This window comes from Podarcis gaigeae (genome assembly GCF_964106915.1).
Source record: "Podarcis gaigeae genome assembly, chromosome: 10".
Taxonomy (NCBI): domain Eukaryota; kingdom Metazoa; phylum Chordata; class Lepidosauria; order Squamata; family Lacertidae; genus Podarcis; species Podarcis gaigeae.
Genome location: NC_139686.1, coordinates 48,210,267 through 48,236,804, shown reverse-complemented (window position 1 = coordinate 48,236,804; position 26,538 = coordinate 48,210,267). Strand labels below are relative to the sequence as shown.

The 26,538-nt window shown below is 41.9% G+C and overlaps 1 protein-coding gene across 2 annotated transcripts in view; it reads right to left on the bottom strand.

The window, feature by feature from the left end:
- Nucleotides 1-10,991: 10,991 nt before the first annotated feature.
- Nucleotides 10,992-26,538, bottom strand: part of AMIGO2 (adhesion molecule with Ig like domain 2) — a 34,917-nt gene continuing 19,370 nt past the window's right edge. The window contains exons 2-3 of one of the 2 annotated variants that reach the window (XR_014555360.1): nucleotides 18,651-20,379; nucleotides 10,992-18,540 (exon numbers count right to left, since the gene is read on the bottom strand). Coding sequence is in view for 1 of the 2 variants with exons in the window: in XM_083699326.1 (XP_083555452.1) it covers nucleotides 18,759-20,309 (1,551 nt within the window). In the remaining variant the exon portion in view is untranslated. Of the gene's footprint in view, nucleotides 20,380-26,538 lie in introns of both variants that reach the window. The other variant, XM_083699326.1, reaches the window with a different exon arrangement.

Sequence of the window (26,538 nt, the reverse complement as noted above, 5' to 3'; positions counted from 1 at the left end):
GGATAAACCTTCACAGCTGGGGTACTAATCTAACTTGTCATTCAAGGTCACACACCCTATGAGGAATGATGTCTAGAAGGAATACCCTTCAAGGTTTTGTTTGTTTGTTGCTAAGGATGGAAAAACCAGTCTGCTAAGGTGGGGGGGGGGGAGCCAATTGCTTAATATTGTGAGTAAAAACAAAACCTGCATTTCTTTGCTCTGTTTCATAATACCTGGATTTCTCTTTTTAATAGTTTCTTTTAAATATGAAAGTTGCCTCCAGCTGTTTTGTCAAGGAGCTCAGAACTGCATTTAGTGTTGTAACATTCTTCTGAGTTGTAGACCCACTCGCAGGGACCTGCAACCCCCAGGGACCAAAGGCCTAGACAAAAATTGGCCACAACTTTTATTGATTACAGTTATAGGTAGGCTTTGGCTCAGGCATTGGGTGTATATCCATTCTCAGCCTCCAGGTGGAGCACTGACACTTGAGCAGAGTTATGCCTGGGATTATGGGACCACCTGAAGATGTGGGTCTATCTAGGTGGCCCTCTGAGGCCACTGCTGGAAGCTCTAAAGCCTTTCCGCCCCACACTTGGCTTTGGGACAGAGACTTTCATCAAGACCCCTCTGGGTAAGCTGCCATCTTGTAAACTGAGAGATATTGACTTGCACAAAGTTTCATGAGCTTCAGGAATTGCAAGAAGTGTGGAGGTTGCAACATTCTAGTTACCCCCCCCCCCCCGACTGTTGGGGTTCAGATCCCCAGGCAAACCTTTGAGGCTGAAATATCTGAGCTCCAGTCTGTGAGTGGAGTAATCCAAAATTCCAAGGGGATGTGTGAGTTCCTTGGTGTGCTTCTGCTTTTCTGCACTCCTATCGTAATGTCTGATGGAGGATTAGCCCAGAAGAGATGTGAACGCTGCCCGTGCATCTGTAGTTCGGGAAAATTAAAATGCACATAGAGGAAGCGAAAAGCAATTTGTGCAACTGCATGTTAGCATTTCTAGCAAAAACTAAAGCCTTTCCTGGCTACAGATAGATGGCAGCTGCAATCCCTAAAACCTGGTAAACATATGCTTCAAAAATGTAAGCCTCGCCATTTGTAAACCCTCCAGGACAGGGATGAGGAACAATTTTCCAGTGCTATGGCTGCATTTCCTTCTGGATGACTTTCTGAGGGCCGCATGCCAATGACGAGCAGGGCCAGATGGTTACCTTTGTACAGCAGACTACCACTGAGCCACAATAAAATCAGGGGGTTACATACCCATTTCTCTGTCCAGGTGAGCAAGAGGCATTGTTACAGTTCAATGACACATTCCAACTAAGCAAAAGCAGTTAAAGGGCACAGAGCAGGGACAGTGAGGGGGTGTGGCCTGGGGAGGAGGAGGGGCTTAGGGATCATTCCTTAGGCTGAATGGAGACTCCCAGAGGGATGCATGTGGGCCCCAGGCCCTGAAGTTCCCTACCCTGTTCTAGACTCCAACCTCAATTCAGGAGGAGCTCAAGAGATTGTACCTCCCTCAAAGAACAATATGCATTATACATTTGAAGCAGAATCATACCACTTTGCACAGTCATGGCTCTTCCCCAAGAATCGTGAAGACTGTAGTTTGTGCTGAGAGTTGTTAGGAGATGTCTATTTCCCTCACAGCTACAATTCCCAGAGTGGTTTAACAGTCAACCCCTCTTCCTGGGGAACTTTGGGAATTGTAGCTCTAAGGGAGGGAATGGGGTCAACAAACTCCAATTCTGAGGATATTGGGGGCGGGGAACTGTTGTGACGTGGGGTTTGTGATTTCAGCTCTCTTGACATAATATGCTGGAGACAGTTCTCTAGTAACACTTCTTTATTAAAGCAAATAAGACTGAGACCTGAGGAGGGGAGAGCTACATTTATAGAGACAGGGAACTAGCTAGAAAGGATACATTTTGGAGGGAACAATATCAGGCAATCACAGTCCTGCCTTTTGGAGGAAACCAATAAGACAGAGGATCCAAATACAGCAGCTTAAATGAACCAATAGTAGCTGTACCCTCTGGAACCAAAAGGCAGTTACTTTACCCTAATGCAAATACAGACAATAATAATACAGATATAAAATCCTTTGACTCAATACACAACAGGAACCATGACTGTTTAAAATGATTTGGTGCTGTTTTAAATGTATTGGAGAGAAGGGGGTCTTCATCTCTTCAGTACTTTTGATAATATACAAGAACCCAAATATTAGGAAGCAAGGCATCTATTTTCTAAGCATGTTTTTTTTAAAAAAATATATATATATATATCTGAAAGCACAATCACTGTTGCACAACATGGCTTTTATTTTAAGATGTCAGAAAAACTCCATGTGCTTAAGGATATTTAGAGAACACATTTCAATGTATGAATAACTGGTGGAAAGTTTAGCTTCTGAGATGGTGATGTGTGCTGCTTACACTTTTCTAACATAAGAAGATTTAAGCCTCCAACAAAAAGCCTGACAGATTGTTTTGTACTGTGAATACAATATGAATGAGCTAAAATCACAGCAGCCTGAGTACTATGAAGTGCACATCTAACAGGGAATAAATGTTTTAAAAGAGGTGCTATGTTTTCACAGGCAGTAAAAGCGGCACGGTGGAGAATATTTATATCTGCATTTTGCAAGGGGTTGTGTTGGGGATACATCAGTGCAAAAACTTACAGTTTGTTTGACTGATTCTAGGAAAGTCGCAATTGTTAAGTCTGAAGCCACTGGAGAGACCAAGAATTGCTATGGATGTTGCACTCAGTATCCACAGGGAACATTGGGGAGGGTGTCCTTCTACACTAGTAGCTCACCCCCAGAGCAGGCTCAAGGCATTTTCCTGCCTGAGGTGAGCTGGCAAATGCCACCCCCGGCCCACTCAAGAGACATAGTGTCTAGACTTGACCAAGGTATTGTGGCACCTGAGGCAGAAAAACCTCAAGTGCTTCTCCCTGAGAGGAAAAAAAAATAAAGGAATAATGAAACAACTAACTAAACATTGGCTGCCCTTTCATAATATGCACAAATCAACTGCACGAGGCACCTGCCTCATTCTACCTAATGGTAGGACCAGCTCTGCTTTGCTGCTCATCCTTCCCCTCACTGCTAAACCCATGTAATGGTTAAATGAAGGAAAGGTATTTTCCACATACAAATTATAACTGAATCATAAACTGGACAAGAAAGGATTCTTGCGCAGAATTCACATCAATGGGAGAGATTATACATTTAGGAGTAAAATGTTAATCTGTTATATACCATGATTTCAGAAATCTGACATGTGGAGGGAACCTTGAAATAAACTTTGACCCTTCTGTCCCCATTTTAAGACCCCTTTTCTCCCTCATGCCATTACCGCCTGTGTCTGTTCCATTGTTCAGTTTATTTTTCAGACAATCTGTTGACTTGAATTGCAAGATTCAAAATAAAAAGTTAGCCTGGACATCCTATGGTTAACAAATGGACTGTTTATGTGATGACAATTAAGCTGCATGAATCAAATTTCCATTGCTGCTTACAAATAAACAATCTCTTCATTCCGGGGATGACTGAACCCTGTCACCGTTGTTGGAACAGCAAATCTTTCCATCTTCCCCACTACAAAGTAAAAGCAAAGACAGCATTAGGGCTTTGTGTACATGTAAGCTCCGATGGCACAAGCTGATCTGCTGTTTTTATCTTTCTTTCTCATTCTGCTGTAGCTGTATACGTTCACCATAGCTGAATTAATCATAAAACAAGCATTGTAGGTCTTGTGTACTCTACAGCTGTTGGCTTTATCACCTTTTGAAAGATAAGCAGTCTAAACCATCTGTTCCTCACCTACCATTTGCCTGAAACATGGAAGAACATCCTGTTCACTTCCCAGGAACTATTACCATATTTTTCCATCTATAAGATGCCCCCCATGTATAAGACGACCCCTATTTTTTGAGCCCAAAATCAAGCAATAAATATTTTAAACATCAAACAGTGAGGCAAGCTGTGTAATGGTGGCTGCTCCTTTCAGCCCGCCCTGGGTGCCATCACTGAGCTCCTTGCAGAGGAGGGGCGGGACGCACCACAGGGTCTCCAGCGTCTGCCTGCCCCTCCCACTCAGCCGCCCTACAGCTGGGGGGGGGGAGGCAGCGGAGAGCCTGCACACCCCCAAGGGGCAGAGTGCAGTTCGCTCCCCTGAGAGCCAGTGTGGTGTAGTGGTTAAGAGTGGTAGTCTCATAATCTGGTGAACCGGGTTCGCTTCCCCACTCCTCCACATGCAGCTGCTGGGTGACCGTGGGCTAGTCACACTTCTCTGAAGTCTCTCAGCCCCACTCACCTCACAGAGTGTATGTTGTGGGGGAGGAAGGGAAAGGAGAATGATAACTGCTTTGAGACTCCTTTGGGTAGTGATAAAGTGGGATATCAAATCCAAACTACTATTCTTCTTCTTCTTCTTCTTCTTCTTCTTCTTCTTCTTCTTCTTCTTCTTCTCCCCCGGATGTTTGAGAGTGAAACAGAAAAATCAGTTTAACTTCTGTAGTTCCCGGCCGTCAGGGACATGCTCTTGTTCACGCTCTCTCTCATACTCAGCTCCCTGGCTCCATGCCAAGAGTGGCTTAAGAGAAGAACTGTACTGTCTCCATACTCTTTTTGGGGGGCTTTAATATTATATTTACTTTGTATCCATAGGAGATTGGACTAGAGGTCAGAGACAACTAGCCTGTGGACATCCGTAGTTTGTTAGACTCCAACTTCCATCCCTCTCAGCCAGCATGGCCGAAGGTGAGGGATGATGGGAGTTCAACAACTTTACCTGTTTTAGATGGAACCCAGCCTACAATATATCAGTATTTAACAGCAGCACCCTATTCAATAGTGGATTGTTATATTTGCTGTGTCGTCCTACCAGAGGTCTGTGCTACAAGAGGAATCTGAAGATATCTTCTAAGCAAACACCCTAACAAACCTAGTTATCATTTCCAAAAATATGACTATGACTAAGTTAAAAACACAGATGGGACAAATGTGTCTCTCAGTAAAGGCAGGACTCATCTACTTCCCACAGAATCATATCACACATTGCTGTTGGAGGGTACTGGGAGAGAATGAATATTGGCTTTCCTAAAACTGGATTTCGGAATGCATTGAAACACCTGGCCTGGGGGTGCCAATGGGAATAAAATATTGGGGAGGGGGAAACGTAAGCCCCACTCTACAGAATCAATCACAAGACACGGCACACACACACCATTTGAATGGTAATGCCCATCAACTTTGGGGGCTCTAGCCCCCTCAAATATTTTAGGGGGTGGCTGAAGGGGCTTCAGATCCTAGGAGTTGGCTCCTATGGCTGAGTTATAGGAGAAAGCCACACATAAACGCTGACAGCATTATACAAATGATTATATGAAGATCCAGCTAAGCTGAGGCACATTTAAGCACCACTGATTTCAACTAGTGATTGTGGTTCTCTTGTTTGAAGTGCAAATTGACTTTACTGAGGCACTCTAATGACTCCTGTGCAAGCAATCATGAGAGGGGAGTTGGGGGGCACTTCCAAGCCTCCTCTTCTCCAATGGGATCCCTTCATCCCATTTACAGCCCTCTAGGAGTTTGAGGGTAGAAGGCTGAAGATTCCTCTTCTTGTGGAGGCCATTTGTGAAAATTAGAACCTTGGTTGTGCAGGGTTCTAAATTACGCAGAGAGGCTCTGTGAATAGAGAATGCTTCCTGATTCAGACTCTTGCTTTCCAACTTGTGGAAGACTATAAACAGGATCAAGGTGATATGATGGAGGGGCTCAGGGGCTGCACACCCACTTCCTGTCACGTGACTGCTTATACGAATTATCTGAATACCCAAATAAAGCCGGAGCACTCCAACATATTTGGAAAGAATCAAGCACTGTTGCCCTTACAAGTCCTTCTGCAGCCCCAAATTATGAGTTAATTTTAGAACTATTTAAAATATGATTACATTGTTTGCTTTCCAACATTGCTTGCCATTGTGGATTCAGTTCTGCAGATAAAGTAATTTTATAAACTCAAAATATCATCCAAGATCAGCGCTAAGCATTACAATTAATTCCTTTTAATTTCATTGGTATTTGAATAACCTCACTGCATGCAGGATTGCAGTCTCTGAGAGTACCCTGAAGAAGAGGAGGTAGTAGATGGGAAGGAACAAATTTGTACAAGCTTTGTGAATTATTATTTTTTAAATCTCCCTGCAACAACTCCATTGAGTTTGTTGAGAATAGTTGCCCGTCATCCAATACCAGATGAATATCCAAATGAACAATATTCAACGTTCTACAATAATTCAGTTATCAGCAGTGAAGAAGAAGAAGAAGAAGAGGAAGAGTTTGGATTTGATATCCCGCTTTATCACTACCTGAAGGAGTCTCAAAGCAGCTAACATTCTCCTTTCCCTTCCTCCCCCACAAAAAACACTCTGTGAGGTGAGTGGGGCTGAGAGACTTCAGAGAAGTGTGACTAGCCCAAGGTCACCCAGCAGCTGCATGTGGAGGAGCGGAGACACGAACCTGGTTCCCCAGATTACGAGTCCACTACTCTTAACCTCTACACCACACTGGCTCTGAAAGGAGAGAAAGATCCAGAAATAAACATATCTGTCACACAGCTGGAATTTCTACATCATGCAGTTTATCGGGGGCAGTGTGTGTGGGGGGAAATGATACAATTTATCTGAAAACCTATGCACCACGGAAATTTATTTACAACCAGAATTTGACCAAGTATCTACCGGTATGTTTGTTCTTCTGGATTTGGGAAATGACAGGATGAAAGATGGGGGTGTTCTGAAAACATGCTTGCTCAAGCTGATGCTGAAGATGCTTGTTATTTTCATGACTGATTTGAAATAGGTCAGAACAAAAGGCCTCTCTGGAATTGTAATTAAGTTGGTGAACAGAGAGAGAGAGCGGGAGAGAGGGAGAGGCTAAAAGTCTTCCAGTGGTGGCAGTTTCTTACTAAACAGATCATTTTCTTAGACCAGGAGAAAAACTGTATTTGAAAAAGCAGTTTAAAAAAGAACTAATTGAATAAAGTATAACAGTCCACAAATGAAGGTGGCTTATCTTTGCCAAGCATATGGGTGGTAGACAGGATTCACCGAATTCTGCATACTGAATTTTAAATAAGAACAGTACGGTACATGAAACATTATTCTGTACCCAAACTATACTATTATGCCAGAAAATAAACAGAACACATCAGCATATGCCAGTCATATCTGGATCAAATATCCCCCTTCTTTGTAGGAAAGAAAGAAAATATTTGATTACAAATGATGCGCATGATGTTAAGCCTATCTAAATCTCACTGATTTCAATGGGAGAGGTACAGTAAGCACAATTTGAAAACAGAAAAGCTTTTTAAGCAAGTCTGGTTAAAGTGATAGCCGAAAAGATTCAGGACAAGGGTCATGGTGGTAATGACAGGTATTGAAAAACTTTGCTTCAATTAAGTATATATATATTTTTAATGTACTAATATTGCTATCAAAATTTATTACCAAAGACAGTTTGTCTTGAGGAAGAGAATACAGGCGTCTCTGTTTATATATTTACATTCTGAGTACTCTGCGGTTCCAGGAGAACAAGGAATGCACCTTGGGATGTCATGAAAGAATCCATGTGTGGTGAGAAACAAACAGGACCTACAAGAAAACATTGCAGCTGGCCAGCCATGCTTGTTTTCATTCCACCTCCCCATTCCCAGTATCAGAGAGTGCAGTGGGGCTGTGCTGCTGACCTGACCTCCCTCCAGCTGAGCCACTGCTGCATACTGGCACAGAGAGAGAGGGAGACGAGGTCAGTGTGGTGCAAATCAAATACATTGGGGGACCCAAACTGCTACTCCAACAGGCACTTTTGCACCATGTCAGAGTGGATAAAAAGCAATTATTATTATTATTATTTTAAATGGATTTTTTTTTAAAAAAATTGGATTTTCTAATTTAAATTGGATTTTTAAATTTTTTAAAAAATGCTTTTGGAGGAAAAATCTTTCTAAAGGTAGTTTTGTATTTTACATTATAGTCCAAATGCTATCAGGAAATAAGGATTTGTTTTAAGTTTTTCATGTGTGCTAAAACTCAGTCTAAGGTTTTGTTTTTTAATTGTTTAACCACATCAGTTAACAAAAATGGATACATATGCTATAATGTTGTTGTTTTAGTTAAATAAATTGTTATTAAGGAAATGGTTATTTTTCTCCTTCCAATAAAGTACAGCAGTTAACTTATTAAACCTCACAATAATTTCATAATTATCTGTCTATGTATTTCTAATAGTATAACCAAATCAGTATTTTTTAATATAACTGTAAAAACTACTCTGAAAATTTCTTATTCCAAAAATGAAACCTTCATCTGTTTGTAAATATTTAGATGATACCGGCAAGAATGAGTCTTTCTGTAAAAAAATGGTTGAAATCAAGTCTTACTGACTAGTGATTTAAATCGTGATTCAATTCAATTTGATTTAAATCAAATCCACCCTGCACCCCATGGACCTTACTGCTGCCTTGCCTTCCCCTTCTCCATCTCATCAGGGAAGTGGCACAGGTCTTCTGCATCATTTGCTACTGTCCTCCTGTTTTCTGCTCATTGATATGACTTTAGTTCCATGCAAGCTACTTGTGTGTGTTCTCCCAGGGAGTTAATACAGTTTCAGGGGGTAGTGGGGGTATTTAGATCAGGGGAATAGAGTGGAGAGGGTTCGTTCCTCTTCTTCCAGAACCCCCAATTTTCAAACCCTTAAACATCAGGACAACCCCTACCTTGCATCCAGTTGGGACCAATGCAATGGGATACCAATAGCCATAACTTTGACATGACTTGATTTAACGTGTTGTAATCTGAATGCATCAACAAAATAAATAAACTGTCAGGTTATGAAGCAAGAGATAACATATCATGGGATGTAGCAGACATAAATCTCCAAAGATGTCCTTGCTGTAGCCAGTGAGAAAACACCCACAACACAAAGGAGAAATATATTCTCCCCTCATCCGTCAAGGCTTAGCAACTAGAAGGTTCTGGAAACAGTATTATATCTCATGCTTTCAGCCTGAGGGTGTTATGCTGGAGCAGGATGTTGGGTTTTGAGCTATTCTGGTCTTGCTAACACTGATGGATCGAGAAACAGTAAAGGCTACAGAAGAAGACTTCTAGTTATGAGTGCAAAGAACAAACTGCAGTTGTCGGAACTCCAGGGAACTGTGGAGTTTATCAAAACATTGATGATTACATATCATCAATGTCTTGATGAGGTGAGGCAAAATGCTTTAATTTCATGCAAGCTACTGGGAAGCACCCCTGCGAAAAGCTATTCCAGAAGTTGGAACTGCAATGTGGTAAAGGTTCCACATTCATTAAAATGGAGAGCACAGACCTGTGTGTCCATTCTGTTGAACATGGGTGGGCTCCTCACAGCACTATCAGGATTGGGCTTGGATTGGCAGGCTCTGAGATAGGAAGCAGAGAAGGAAGAAGAAATGGGGATGAGGGCTGAGTGATGGGGACCTGGTATCAAGGCCGGGGAAATCGCTCCTTTCTGACGACTTCAGCTGCTTCAGAAGTGAGAGAAGTCTGCTCTCTTCCATGATGTTCCTGCAGAGAGCCTCTGTGAAGATTGGAGAGCCAGAACAGGAGGTGGCAGTGACTGAAAACAGGAGCTTGAGGGTGCATCTAGTTGTCAAAAAGCAGGCGCTGCCTTTGTAGATAGAAGCAGATTCACCTACCCTAATGGGAGCACATTTGCAACCTCGACATTCCCAAAAAACAAGCAAGTTCTGATAGTGAGCATGCATCGAAACTCATCGCTTCCAAATGATGACTCCTGAGCCTCTGCTGCTGAGCCTTTGCCTTCACCTGTCTGAAGAAAGATCTTTCTTACTTACAAGTGTCTCTGTTTGTGTTTTGGTGGTGGGAGCCAGGATGATTCCTCCTACTCAAGTCCTCTGCTTCCAAAAGATCTGTGTGTACGCCTGAGTGTACAAGAGGACAAGTGTGTATGAGGGCAGCCCTTCTTAATCTTCACAGAAAGCAAAACTATGTTGGCTTTCTTTAAAATCAGAGGTAGAAGAGGAGTTTGGATTTGATATCTCGCTTTATCACTACCCTAAGGAGTCTCAAAGCAGCTAACATTCTCCTTTCCCTTCCTCCCCCACGACAAACACTCTGTGAGGTGAGTGAGGCCGAGAGACTTCACAGAAGTGTGACTAGCCCAAGGTCACCCAGCAGCTGCATGTGGAGGAGTGGAGACGCGAACCCAGTTCACCAGATTACGAGACTACCGATCTTTACCACTACACCACACTGGTAGGCAATGTGGTGCCCTCCAGACTGCAAATCTCATCATCTCTGACCATTGGTCTTGCTGGCAGGGCCTGATGGAAGTTGTAGCATAACAACATCAGAAGGCCATTGTCTTGGCTACTCCTGTACCTGTTTTAAAAAATCTCTCATTGTGATCCCAAAAGGGCTTATTTTGAGGCTTTCGCTTTTCAAAGGATAATATCAAAATTACAGCAATTAGCCCTCGTGACATTTTCATAAACGTGTTCTAAATTTAGCCATTCATTATGGAAATTGTAGGAGCTTTTATCTTTCACTGCTGATACTCAGAGAAGGAAACTGGAATAAACCGGGATATCTGAAATATGGAATTGCTTTATTAAAAGATGGGCCTGAACACGCATCAAGGGAAGGATGCTTTTCACAACCTTTGGGATGAAGACGACCACAAATGGCTTCATCATACACAGCTGACAAAGGCCCAATAAATTTACTTGAAGCAAGAGGAGTGACTAACTTCCCCACCCTGTGTTTTAATACACTTCTGCATTATGTTGCCACCTGCTGTTCTGGAGGCTGAAAACGCACATTTATTCATATTCCAAAGAAACTCCCATTGTGTGTGCTTGATAGAAGAGGTTGACATTCATTTAGAGAGACTGTTAACACTCAGCAAAGGTCATGACATCCATTAGATTTAATGGGAAAATATTTATTTCCAGTCAATTTAAATCATTCTACAAAGAAATACAAAAAAAAAGGTTTGTACAGAAAAAAAGAGCGTATGCAACACAAAGTGAGAATATAAACACAAGGAACTTGTGAAGACAATATCAACGCATCTGCTGTTTCTTCATATAGCCGTTTGATCTTTTTAAAAGAGGGTAAGAAGCTGAAAAAACATTAGAATGGGAAATAAATATTCTGCTTTCTTTATTGAAGCTCTCCACTAATCCAAGGGTAAATTCAGGAATAATTTATCACAATTATACACAAAAAATATTCTGGTGTTTTGGATATTGGACTGAACTCCTAGCAATCTCTGGCTCAAATTAATGCCAGCACTTCAAGGCTAGGATTTGAGTCTAGATCATGTGACATAGGGTGGCATTCCACTAAGTGTTATTCAGAGTCGACCCATTGAAATTAATGAACATAACTAACTTAGGTCCCTTAATTTCAATATGACTTAGTTGAAAACCACCCATTATAAAGAAAATGGTACATAAAGAAAACGTTGTGTATGCATGCTGTAACTACTCAGTAAATACAACAGGGGGGTTGAAATTCCAAAGTCAGAATTTATGGCTTTCATCTTAGTTTGAGACTCAATAATTTTTATTTCAGCACTATATGGGTCCCATGCCAAATGGTATCATTCCTGGACGTATGTACAGCTGCACATTTCCAGCATGGATATACCAATGTTCTCCTCTTGTTGTGTGCAACAAACAGATCTTTTCTTTATTTTTTATTTGCACAAATAGATGTCTTCATCTCAGAGGAATTACAGAGCAGTCTTCTGAATACCTGACCTCCATGTTTTAGGATAATGTAACACTTTGACAACATGTATCATGATTTTGCATTAGTAGGACACAAATAAATAAAAATACATCCATGGAAACTTTTAGTCCTCAGAAAGTATGTCAAACAGATGCTTCAGGACCATAATAAAATACCTACAGGCAGCTACTACATCAAAGAGAAAACTCTGATCTACTGACATAGAACAGCTTTAGTCATGATGATACATCAAGTAGATTTACTTAAGTCCAAGAAGGTAAGTTAAGCTGGTCTCCATGTTCAGCTCAGAGATTTATCAGCTGTGTTGCCTAAATCCTCTCTATCAATTTAGATGCCAGCACTCATTTCTATGAAGGTTGTGTTTTGGTCCTATTTAGCTAACTTAGTTTACTGTTGGTGGGTTACATAAATGTGCTCTTTCATGGGATGAGTTGCATTTGCTTTACAGTTAGGAGATAGGTGAGATACACCGAGAGTTTGTATTTTATTAATGGTGCTTTAGCATTTTTAAAAAATTCTTTATCACTCTCATTCAAAACATTCCAGGGTGATGTTCAGCAGTTCAATCAAATGATTCACATGCTGCATAAATAATAAAATATAAAACCAGCAAATAAACATGGGGGGTTATCTGACACATTCATAGTTAGAACTGACCCACTGAAATAGTCTATTGACTAACTCAAGCCCATTGATTTCAATGGGTCTTCTCTGAGTATTACTTAATTGGATACAACCCCTAACAATGGTAAGAGGCAGACTGAAAACATAGAAGAGCCAAGTAAGACAGTTCCCACTAAGATATCATTTAAAAATACCGGGATACTTCAAAGCTGCAACCATTCATTTTCTAGGCTGTCTGAGATTTATTAAATTTGTATATCATCTGAAGACCACAGGGCAGTCCACAGCATAAAATTACAAAATAAGAATAAATAATATATAATAAAACAAAAGCCAACCAATAGCCCCCACTCCTACAAACACATTTAAAAGGCCATAGAGTGTTTATCAGTCAAAGGCCTGGTTACAGAGAAACATTTTTGCCTGGCGCCTAAAGGTATGTAATGAAGGAACCAGGCAAGCCTCCCTGGGGAGAGCATTCCACAAACAGGGAGCCACTGCAGAAAAGGCCTGCTCTTGTGTTGCCACCCTCCAGACCGTCAGTGGAGGAAGCACACAAAGAAGGACTACAGAAGATGATTGCAGGGTCCAGGTCGGACACAAGGGCTGGCTGATGGAGGAGGGCATGACACATGGACAAGTTGCAGAACCAGTCCACCCCTAATGTAAAATTTACAGCTTTTAAATTGTTAGGAAATACCTGAATAGCAGTACACTTCAAAGCAATGGCTAAAAGAAAGAGCGAAACCAAATACTTAACAATACTAATTAGCTCTTTTAAAAAATAGCAAGCTGACATGGACTGTGTATAAGCATACACTGAAACAGAAATGAGCATGGGGTGGGTTTTTTGTTCTTATTTGTGCTGAGCCTGGCTTCTCTGCACCTTCGCAATTTATTTGTCAAGTGTCCTTGCTGACAACTCAATACTGACTGTGTTGTCAATCTTGTACGCTTCAGAAGAGCTCTCCAGCTTCGCTTTCAAAAGCGCTACACGTACATTCAATCAGTGAAATATTATTTAGTTCCCTCATTCTTTTAAAACAGGAAAATCAATGCTGCAAACCTGGTGAGAAGGGATTGTCACCTCACAACTGCTCACCCAATCACAGCTGTGTACAATTTGGTTCTGTTACAAACTGGTGGAAAAAAATCTCTCTGAAATTTTGGGAAGAATGTGTGTTTCCAGAACAGCTGTACCATTGTGCCTGCGCTCAGAATATGTATAGTTGTAGACATTTATTTAGCAGAATTTGCATACTGCTTAACTCTAAAGACCTCTGTGAAACTTGCATAAAATATAAAATGTACACTAAAGTTATCAGTACAAGTCATAAGCTAAAAACAAGTTCAACATTCATATTTATCTGATCCGACAAGTCTTTGATTATTCTTACAATTATCCCTCACTGCAGATTGAGCATCAGTCTCTTCTATGATATACAAAGCTATGCTACTGAAGTAACAATTCACTTTGCACATTTTGATAACCAGAACTACTGCCCCAAATATTGGGAACTGAATGTGCTCAGCATAGCATATTTATTACAAGGGGCTGATTTTGAGGTTCATTTCCAGTTCTCATAACTGGACAACAACTTTAAGAGCCAGTGGTTATTTTATGCATGCTACTTTGCATTTTGTAATCATTTGGTGACTTAAAGCGAAGGATTTTATCCTGCACAAGTCACACAGCAATGAATAGGAATTCTAAAGGGTATAATCGGCTGTGCCCTACCTCTAGGAAGTAATGGCTTTTCTAACTAAAATATCCCAACCTATCAGTTAAAGACCAAATGCTAAAAGCTCAAACACTGCTGTTTCCACCATTTTTCCATGACGAAAATACAAAATGTTCCTTCTTTACAATAACTCATTTCCTCCTTGCACAGTCCAATTTGTCCATGCACAGATGGCACACAGCAGCAAATCCTGCAACTTTTCTTTCTCTCTCCGTCAATAAAAAATAGATTCCTTAAGCAACACTTTCTTATAAGGCTAGGTCATGCTCTTCCGAAGGTCAGCAGCAAATTCTTCATTATCCAGTGAGCCGGCTGGAACATTTTCCTTGACGCTCTTCTGTCACACTTATGCAAAATGTCACAACTTGAGGGCTTATTTCTTTGTTTAGAGTATTTTTATACTGCCCTTTACCAGAACTGCTTCTAAGGTGCTTTAGACAATTAAGATATTAAAAGGCTGCAATTTTATACACATTTACCCAGGAGTTAGCTCCACTGAAAGCAATGGGATTGTGTTGGCAGAGATATGCATAGGAATGTGATGAATAACTATCAACTCACACGGTGAAACGAAAACAACACACAAAACACCAGAATGAATCTGTGCAACTTCCAAGGTTTTAAAAGGGTGGGAAAATAAAAGAGGAGGTTGCCTGGTGCCACAAATAAGGTTTTGCCCAGTATCTTCTCTGTGCGATAAGCTCATGGGGAAAAGCTGTCCCTTGAGCCCTTGCTGAAGAGGGGAGGGGAAAGCCTATATAAGGCTGCTTACTCTGGAGCTTACAGTCATTTTGCTTTGAGAGCTTCCTGCCTTCCCACCATCGGGTTAGAGCCTTCACTGAGCAATTTTGGGTCATGGGTTGACAGGGCTGGAAATGAATTTTTCTCTCTCAACCTGTTTGGCACTTGGCTGGGCATTTTTTCGCCTTTCCCTCAGTGAAATTGTGACTTTCCTTTGTTAGGCAGAAGAACGTTGTTTGTATGAGGGTGGAAACGGCACTGGTCAGGATCAACATAATATAGGGAGCTCCCATAGCAGTTTGTAGCGATCCAAACCCAGCAGATCTATTCCATCAACATAGGGCTTGAGAAATGATGAACTGATCCTGGGACCCAAAGCCATGCCAACCCTTGCCCTGCCTGCTGCTGTCAATAGAGATTTGGTCTGCTTTTATCCCATCACTGTTGTATAGTCTGGTTGTTTTGCTGCTCCCATGGGTCACATAATGTGCCTGCCTGGGCAATGCTTACATTGAAAACAACCAATTATTTTTATGCTTAGAAATTCAACACCCAACTTCCATTCTCAAATTGAAGCTCTTCCTCTGGCCTTCTCCAATCTAATGCTGGATTACAACTCCCATCAGACCAAGCCAAAAGTCATGTTCAGGAATGACAGGAGTTGTAGTACAGAATATTGAGGGGGGTCAGACTGGGCAAGTACCGTATCTATATTTGTCATAATACACTAGGCCGTGACTTCATAGCCTGATGCAGGGTTGCGGGTGGCAAATAATGACCAACACTTTGAATGCAGGATTCATGGATTCAACATAGCGCATGAATTTTGCTCAAGCTCACAGGCTTTCAAGACGTCATTCAAGACGTCTTGAAATCCATTTCATGCCTTCCTTGAAACGAAGATGGGGGAGTGTGTGGGCAAATTCTGCTACCCCCAGTATCATCCTGTCCTTTGCTATCTAAATTGTTTCAATTTGAAATGGTAAGCCACGCCTTGAGCACTTGGGAATCGAGAGCATGTTTGCAGGAGCTGAGGGGAGTTTTATTTCAGCAACTTTTGGAGGACCAAAGTTGGTCTCCAGCTTGCAAAACTGATCACCCTATTTTGGTGTCCACTGCATTGAACTACAAACTTTTTAGATCTAGCCTGATTCACAAATGTTATTTAGATCTCTATGGCCAAGACAGTAAAAGTTTCCTTCGGCATCAGTATAATCCCTTGATTATTCACCAAAGAAGAGACTGCAGCTAGTCAAAAAGGTTATTTCAAGATACTTGGATGCTGAATCAAAGAATTAGGTGAAGGTCATGGGGAATGTTGAGGAAAGGGAACATTTAGAATTATATGTATTTACTTTAGATTTATAAGCTCCCATGTTGCACAAGTAGTTATATTCCCTGTGGGAGGTGAACCACTCTTGGCCCCATGTACAAGAGAGGGAGAACTGAAGCAAGGAAATCAGGAATTGTGTAAGTTGAGTACAGAGAGTTGATATTGCTTGGGTATAGGCCGGATGCCCTTGCTTAGGACTAGGCGATATATCAATATATCATCCAAAAGAGGTCTGAAGTCCATATCGTGATATCGGTTTCATAATTTTTGACCTAGCAATATATTGTGAATCATGAGTGCTATGCAAAAATCACAGTGTGGGGAAAAACTGTGAAGCCAGCCAATGCCTCTACATAGCTCCGTCGTTATTTCAGACACTGTGATATATTGGCATATCACGATGTGTAGTTGGTGATATATCACAAAGTTGAAAACCGGATATCATCCAGCCCTATGCTTGATCTTATGAACTGGTATGTGTGTCCTTCCAAGGCTCGAACTCTGCCAGGACAGTACTTTATGCACAGAGCATCACAGGGTTAGTGAAACTTTGCCAGCCAGACATCAGACATCAAACACAACTTAAGGGGTGTGATATAAAGCTTCTCTTTGGCTCAGTTGAGGATGGAGAAGTGGGGGAGGACTGGGGAAAACTCATTCAAGGGTCATCCCAAAGGCATTTCAAACGCCACACAGAACCATACATGAGAAATATTTGACAGCAACCTTCATAAGATGACTGCAACTGGCAAGCAAAACACAAAGGTCGGCTTCTCCCAGTTCCCAAGGACACAATGCTACTGAAGCCTTGGCTGAACAAGCTATTCCATGTGCTCTTGCAGCAAAGTATACCTACTTGATCAGAGTGCAAATAGTACAAACAACGCTAAAATATTGGGGTCTTTTGTTTTCTAGAAACAACACGGCTTTTCTTTTTTTTTTTGGTAGTCTATTTTATAACAAAAACCATACTAAAGCAGATGGAAATCACTATAAAGGCCTAATCCTACAAAATTCTAGTTCTTCTGCTAGGAATGGAAAATTCTCGAAACTGATAAGCCTAGAAATAAGTACTTAATTAACGCTTTCTATATCAAACCACGAAATGCAAATTTCATTACATCGTCATTTATATGCCTGTAAATTGATACATTGCAATTTATATGCCTGTAAATTAGTACATTAATATGTTCTGAAAAACCTGCCGAATTACTCCGATTCTTCTAAGTAAGGCTGCAATCCGGGAAATTGGATGCAACCAGGTTCCCCCGTCAGCTGTAGAAGGCAATGTCCGGACACGCCAGCCATTTCATCGCTGATAATGAGAAGGCCTGGCTGCGCCTGCTGGATTCAATTTGGAATTGGTGGTTTCCATTATGGCTCTCATCAAGTCAGCAAAAGTGTTCAAAGTGCAGTAGCTCATATACAAAACATCTAATTGCACAAACCCTGGTTCCTTTACTTCCAAACGAATACTCTGCTTTCCTCTCTTAAGATATTCTGTCCTCAAGCCACACACCACATATGCAAGTTTCAGAATAAGCAGGTAGGCTGAAGTGGCCACATTCCAGAAGCAACATAGCTCCTGTCTCTTTAAGAATGGTGAGGAACCCAGATATTCCAAAGGTGCAGCTTCTCCCATTTCTGTGCACTGGTGGGGAAACTTTACCTGTTGAACATCACCCTGGCTCCAATTTCTTAATAGGACCAAAGCACTGTCCCTTTTGAGAGAAAAGCATTAAAGGCTCAAGTGGTTTATAGATCGTAACTTTGGACAAGTGTTTTCTGTCAAAGTTTTCATATAGTGAAAGTTTATTTATACCACATAATCATACATTCGGTTACTGGCTATTGAATCTCTAGTATTCAGAAGGAGATGACAGCTCCCTTCCCCCCCAAAAAATCACAAAGCTTAGGTCATAATTTACACAAAAGCCCATTTTAAAATATTTCTGTTGTATCACTTCCTCTGTTTCTGTTATGTGCTTAGTGCCTAAAGGCAGAAACCAGAAGTTTAGTAAATGGCTATTTCTCTCTTTCCCTATCAATCTAAGCTCTAGGAGCCATATTGATTGTGGTTCTGATCCCTGATAATTACAGTTACACAAATTCTATACAGGTACGTGGCCAAGGATCTAATCTGCTGGGAAGCTCTCCAATACAAGCTTCACTGAAGTGAATGGGAGCGGTGCACAAACGCCACTCATTGAACGGCACTCACATGCCTGTAAGCACAGAAATTGAAACAGCAGTGGCATCTGCCATGATGGCCTCTTCAAAGCAGAGAGCTGCAAAAGCCATCTAGCAAAGTCTTCCTCCCCAGCACTGGTCCCGGTTTACAGAATGATGGGCATGTAACCACCACCTATCAGAACGACCTCACAATTTCTTTTGGTTTGAAAGAGTTTCCCCTGTTCTTTTAAGATAGGCCAGGGGCAGGACAGCTAGCTGTTGAAAGAGTTAGCCATACAATGCGAATGCAGGCAGGAAGCTAAGAGGACGGCATGAAAGGCGTGTCCGAAAACACCGAGTTCATGGAATCGGATTCCGATTTCGTTCGGGGAGTTTTTAGGATACTTTCCGCAATGATGTTCTCACCAGGAAACATCCTTACTTTCCCATTCTGTCCTGGCTTTGGCTCCTTCACGGGCTCAAGGAACACTACCCTCTTGCCGCTGCTGGCTTTTTTCTCATCAGCTGGAAGGTCCAGGGGAGGATTCGAGGTCAATATGGAGGCATGTGGGTTACTTTGGCTTGGCTGCCTTTTTCTTCTCTTGGACCTGCACCGACAAGGGCACGGCGTCAGGTAGAGGTAAAGGAGGACCAAGATAATGCTGGCTACACAAGCGGCGAGGGTGGTGAAAGCCGTGTTGAAGGTTTCGTGGGAGTGAGACCGGTCCACGGTGAAATTGCTCACATTGATCCTCACCTCGATGGTCTCATTCAACAGTCTTTTCCTGTTTATTGCAATGCAGGAATAAAGTCCAGCATCCTCATACTGGACCTCGTCGATTTCCAGACTCCCATTGAGAAATACTCTGAAGTGTTCAATATATTTGCTGGGCTCCAAAAACTGATTGTCGGGGCTGATCCAAACAAAGTGGGTGCCTGCATCGCTGATTTTAGTGTCGCAAGGTACGATCAGCCTCTCCCCAAGTTGAGCTTCCTGAATAAAGCCAAACGCGTGGAAAGAGCCATTGATGGTGCTTTCCGAGCAATTCAAGTAGTTGTCGTGCAATAAGGGCAGTTTATTCATATTGGAACCTGACCGCAACACACATGTGTACTCAGCCTTGAAATCCTCCACCGAGCTGAAGTGTCTAAGATACCAGAAGTTTAGCATGGAGTAAAGTGTGCAGTCACAGTAAAATGGGTTCCCATGAAGATAGATCCCACTAAGATGTCTAGCCGGCACTAAGCTCATGTAGTGAATGGGTATCGACTGGATTTGGTTGTAAGAAATGTCTAATAGCACAAGTTCGGAGAGTTTGCGTTTCCCAATGTACAAGTCGATCGGGAACTGGGAGAGAGAATTGTAACTCAAATAGAGCTTCTGCAATTTGTGTATCCCTCCAAAAGCAGCAGAATCGACATGGGCAATGTGATTGTTATACAGCAACAAAATCTCCAGAACTCTCAGTTCCTGGAAGACAGGACTGCCAAGCGACCTCAAGCTGTTGGACGACAAGTCGAGGTACTTGATATTTGGAGTCGCAGAAAAGCTTCCTGTGGAGATACTCGTGATGCCGTTGTGGCTGACGATGAGGGTGGCCAGTTTATCAAGCAACACTGGCATCCAGTCGTGATCCAAAATCCCAATTCGGTTGTGGCTGAGATCCAATCTTTTCGTGTGCTTGAAGAGCGTTGCGGGCACTCTCGAGAGGTTCTTGCCGGTGCAGCTCACAATGTCGCTGGCACAAATGCAAGCGGCAGGACACATCGCAGAGGCACTGTGGCATACGCTTACGGCAACGACCAAGAGGCATATCAGTTTCTTGTAGTTCACGTGAAGAGCTGAAATGGTGCGCCAAACCGAAGACATGACTGTGTTTTAGCCGTCTCCCAGTGCTCCTTGCCACACTTTATACATGTAGTTAGCTTTGCGCCAGTCGCTGTTAAGAGAAAGAGAAAGAATATTAATCTCTTCCAATCACCCAACGTCTCACAGTGGCATGGTGGTCACCAGAAAACATTTCAGTGTTGTTCAGGGTGGGAGGGAGACAGGAGTCTGTGTAGCTATCGTTTCCTTACATGAGTGAGCTATCCCATAGCTTTCCTGAACCAGTTTTAGGGTATGGCGCTAATTTTTATAAATCAAAATAGTTTCTAAACTTGATATCTGCCAATTTACATTGCTCTCCAGTTTGACTGCCCATCTCTTTGCAAGGCCTAGCATTACACACCATGTCATTTTGTATTTCTCTTTCAAACTCTATGGGTTTTCTCGAATGCAGAGCTGAGCGCACATTGTCTCAAAGCTAAAAGCCTGGTGCCAAACATCTGACTGGGTCAATGTGCGTTTTTTTCTTCCGGCCACTGGTGCATGGATGAATCAAAACGACATCTTGAAAAGAAGTAAAACAGGTTACTAGGATAAATATTTTGTAAACAAACAATAGTGTGTACTACCACAGTATTTGATGCAACACATTGCTCTTTCCTGAGATCTTGTTATACCTTTTTTTTTCAGGGGATGGCCCTAAATAGACACAGATATGCACTTGATTGAACAGGAATAGTCAAGATGCCAAACATACGAAGGCTTGTTCATATGCTCCTGAGAAGAATGTAATCTGTGGGTAGGGATGGAGAGAAATTCAATTCAGTTCACATAGGAAGCTGAATTTATCAGATTTGCACTTTCTGATCCAATATGAGAACAGAAACAGCCATACTTTAAAATTCCCATTAATCTGAATTTTGCGATGCTGTTTCTCATTTTTTAAAAATGCACGTATTAGGTGAATGTGTGCGTAAAAAACGAATATTTGGCTAAAAATAACCAAGAACATGCCTTAGGAGAAACTGCTTGCAAAATGTGTACATCAATGTGTGCACACAAAAATATATTCATTAGGAGAAAATTTCACTAAAATGCTGAATAATTTTCATGATTAAGATTAAAATGAAAATTCGTAAATGTGGAGAACCAAATTTAAGACTGGGAAAAATGAGGAACGTAAAGAAATGGAATTGACAGATCCTTTCATCCCTACCTGTGGGCATATTCGAATTGGTTTCCCATATGGGTGACCTGGATGAAATCCTGGTATCCTAGCTGGCAATGCCAGCGTCCCAGGAGATCCAGTGTTAGATTTGCCTACCCTGGGCAAGCAGGTTCAAATGATTGTACAGCTACCTAAAGCTCAGTTCTTGTGGAAGTGTTTTTTGTAGGTTGAAATATATGACCATATTGCTGCCCTCCCTATGTAGTTAGTTTGCATATACAGTGGTACCTCGAGTTACATACGCTTTAGGTTACAGACTCCGCTAACCCAGAAATATTACCTCAGGTTAAGAACTTTCCTTCAGGATGAGAACAGAAATTGTGCTCCGGCGGCACAGTGGCAGTGGGAGGCCCCATTAGCTAAAGTGGTGCTTCAGGTTAAGAACAGTTTCAGGTTAAGAACGGACCTCCGGAACGAATTAAGTACTTAACCCGAGGTACCACTGTACTTGGCAGATGTTTTGCTGCTATTGTCTGGTATAGTCTGCTTTATATTCTTCTGCAACCACAGGCAGTCTTTGTTTCATGGTATTAGGGTCACTTTGAGGGGAGAAGGGTGAAGGATAAGATCGGAATTAAAAGCTACCTTTACAAGATTGTTCCCTATTGCTTCAACAAGCAATGATAGCAAAAAGTGAATGAGAATGTGAGTTTACAGTGTAAGATAAAATGTGTGTTCTTAGAAGGCTTGGGCTCCCTTAAATATGCCTGCACTGCTAAGTGACTTATTATTATGAAGCACCAACACAGAACAGCCTGGTTATTTTTTCTTCTTCTCCATTGCCTAGCAACTTGCATCATAAGGAAAAGATACCTCCTGATTAGGTAACACTGTTACTCTGCACCTTGTGGAAATTCTGAACCAGACAGTATACATTTGCAAATAGCATTCTTTTACTATAACAAACTAACTTTGAGTGCCAAAATCTCGCAGATTCATTTGTGCTGGATCCTTAGGGTTCCAATGGTCAATTTTGGCATTATCAGTTTTTTGATTGAAGTTTCAGTCCACCTTTACTACTTAGCCTATATTTGTAATGCCTAATAAAGGTTTGGTGATCATAAAACATCCATATATAAAATTCTAAAATGTATACAAATAAACAGCCATGTAAAAATATGTAATAACAAGTATTTTAATCGGGGTTTCTTCCCGCTAAATAGTGCCATTCACCACTCTAAGTTTCATTCCGTATTGTGTATCTAGTATGTTTCAGCTGTATTTATCATTCTCATGGGCTTATCCCTAAGATTATCCTGTGATATGGGTCACTACTGTTTCCACATTACAGATGGTTAGCAAAGTTCTTGTTTACCCATCACCACGAGTGGTACCCACTTGACAAAAAGACTGACTGTGCCATTCCCCCTATATTCACTGGCAAAAATGTGTTCACACAGGACTTCCACACCTCTAGAGGTCCTTCCTCACACAACCTCCCCCTTGTCTAACATGAAAGGAAGATATTCAGGTGAAGTCTCTGTGCTGTTGAAAACCACTGCAAAAACAAACAAACAGGCACGCTATTGCATTCACGCAATCAATATCACATCAGTTTAGCCCAAAGACTGCAATTTCTCAAGAGCTCCTCAGAACCCAAAACAAGATTAAGAACGTAATCCTTTCCCTCAAGTAGGACATGAGTGCAATATCCATCTCCTGTCCCAGACTGGTATTTAGGGGCATACAGCCCATGACCGTAGAGAGTTTATGAAAATAAGTCTAAAAAATGGCAGCAGCTGAAGCTCTGGTTTGGGAACTATTCTGTTCATAGTTTGTATGGCTTCCTCCTACCCCACTCACAAAAAGCTATGTTTATAGCAAAAGTCCAAGCTTCCCTCTTCATTTCAACTATATTCGTCCAAATGACATTCTTTTAATGTTCATAACCTTGACACTGGAAGCCACAAGTATTGATATGCTAGTGTTCTTGTGAATTGCTATTGCAGAATTTGAAATAATGTTGACTTTGTTAGCAAAATAAATAATCACAAATGCGCCCCATAGGACGCACCACCCCATAGGACACACCTAGGTTTTTTTTGGGGGGGGGTAATAAAGAAAAAAAATTATTTTCCCCCAGGCACGGGGCTGGCGCGGGGGAAGCCCGAGCTTCCCCCCACCCCAGCCCCCAGAACAGCCTGCTATCCGCAAGCCTAGGGAGCCGCGCCGGTCTCCCCAGGCTTGCAGAGAGCTGCGCGAAGCCCGGGTGCGCTCTTCAGCGCGCCCCAGGCTTCAGAATGCAGGCAGCTCTCCAGGAAGCCCTGGAGTGCAGGCAGCTCTGCGCAACCCTCGGGAGCCCGGTGCGAAGTCGCGCCAGTCTCCTGAGGGTTGCGCAGAGCTTCCTGAAGCCTGGAGAGCGAGAGGGGTCGGTGCGCACCGACTCCTCTCGCTCTCCAGGCTTCAGCGAAAGCCTGTATTCACCCCATTGGACGCACACACATTTCCCCTTCATTTTTGGAGGGGAAAAAGTGGGTCCTATAGGGCGAAAAATATGGTACTTATAATTAAAATGTTCAAATCCAATAGAGCTTGGGGATGTTTTAAGAAAGGATCAAAATGCCAGTCTTACATTTGTACATTTTGCCCCAAACCCCAAAATTCTGTATTTTCCCCATTTTAAATCTTCTTCAAATATCTATGTTTCCCCATCTGTTTTGAATTTTCTACATGGGTAATAAATAAAATGTGTTTGGTCTAAATATAAGGGTGATTTCTTCTGCGCCCTAATATGAAATAAGTGGGAGGGAGAGAAAATAAAAGTTGGCAATTTTAGTTGTTAGACTAACAGAAAGCACACTAGATTTTATTGTTTTATCTTTTTGTAAACAGCTTTGAGGTTTTCTATAATCTAGCAGTGTATCAATTTTATGAAATAGGATAGAAAGGTCTTCTGCTAGGATACTCTCCCCCACCCCCGATAAAAACCATTTTTTAGTTGTATTGTAAATGAATCAGGAATATTATGGGTTGTTTTCACTGCATTGTTGGAGGGAACTAGATGATTCAAATGTGCATCGGGAGTTTTTCCTTTTTTTAAAAAAATATATGGATGCAAACCCATCTGCAGCAAACAATTCTCTTATTATGGGACTTTTAGGATAAATACTGTAGGTGTTACAACCAAACAACATTTAATAATAGTAATAATGATAATAATCATTCCTGTCACTCAAACAATGGCTTTTTTATTACAAGAAATTGAAGGATTATTCACACCCACATCCACAGGGAGAGGGGTGGCAGCGATTAAAACCTAACGTTGTAAAATTCAAAGAATATTTGGACTTGGTGTTCTAGTTAAATTAAATACAAGTAAAATAATATTTGGGCTCTTTTAATGCTGTACAGTCATACCTCTTTGCTTCAGGTTAAATCTTTTCAGGTTGCGTCCCAAGGCGACCCAGAAGTACCAGAAAGGGTTACCTCTGGGTTTCACCACTTGTGCAGACGCTCAAAATGACGTCACACACATGCACAGAAGCGGTGAATCGCAACCCGCGCATGCTCAGTCGCAGGTTGCGTTCTGCTCATGTTGCAAATGGGGCTCTGAAACGGACCCTGTTCGCAACCAGAGGTACCACTGTATAACCAGGAATGGGTGTGTGGATGTTATCTTCCCCACAATGCTGATGAAAATGAAAGATTCACCTGGCGAGATCTGTCATGAGTCTCTTTTCTCTTTCTGGCACACTGGATTAGACAGATCTGGAAAAGGTTGGTACTGGACCATCCTGCTTTGTGGAAGAGTTGGGCAGCTGTATGGAGTTTCTTATGCCCTTTAAATATTCTACTTGTAACGCTGTTGGCTTTTGTTAAAAAAAGGCACCCAAAACGATTATTCTGACTGTAAATTCTATGACAGAGGCCTGCTTTGTCCTACACTCCTACATTAGGATATTAGTGTATTAACATGCCACTCTGAAATACTAATGGAGAGTACATAATACCTTTTGAGGTTGCCAGTAATCCAGCTATGAAGCAGGACTTTCAGAACTTGGTATAACACTTCTGTAATTCCGCACCAAGTTAAGGTAAATTCAGCATCACAGAAACTCAAATTATGAACATACAGTAAACATCTCAAACACCTGTTTAAAATCCTAGGCAAAAGATGGGTCTTCTAACATTCCAACACAGACTAGACAAGGAGTAGCCAATGAGGAGCCCTCTTGATGTTGATCAACTACATCTCCCAGCAGCCCCAGTCAACATGGCCAACAGGAGTTGTAGCCCAATGTGGGGCACCATACTGGCTGCCTCTGCACTTAACTTAGGAAAAAACTGAATCCAAATTAGGGCAATGCAGATGCAGGCTCCATTGTTGTTGTTGTTGTTGTTGTTTAGTCTTTTAGTCGTGTCCGACTCTTCGTGACCCCATGGACCAGAGCACGCCAGGCACTTCTGTCTTCCACTACCTGTTGTCTTTGTCCATGGAGTTTTCTTGGCAGGGATACTGGAGTGGCTTGCTGGTTCCTCCTCCAGGTGGATCACGTTTGATCAAAACTCTCCACTATGACCTGTTCATCTTGGGTGCCCTGCTCGGCATAGTTCATAGCTTCTCTGAGTTATTCAAGCCCCTTCGCCATGGCAAGGCAGTGATCCATGAAGGGGGCAGGCTCCATTAGTCATCAGTAAAAACCACCAAGAGTCTCATGACATATCAAAGACTTAACAAATTCATTCTGGCATGAAGTATCGCAGACATGGGTGTGGGGTTTGAGGAATGGAAACAGTGACGTTGGAGGACAATGAAATGCAATGAATACAGAATGTGTTATTTACATTCAAGCTTAAAGGTGGAAAGATGAGGGTGGACATTAAGAGGAGTGGGGACAGGAAGGACTGGAACACTCAATCCTTTCTTTTCTCCAGCTCATCACATCTGATAGTCATTTGGGGATTGGGAGGGAGGGATAGAGAGCATTAATGGAGAGGAGGACTAAGGTTCTGTGCTGAGCCATTATCCCCAGAACAAGCGGAGATCCACCTTCATTTTCCTCCAGTTTATGCACTTCAAGAGGCACTGAGCTCTTGGAAACT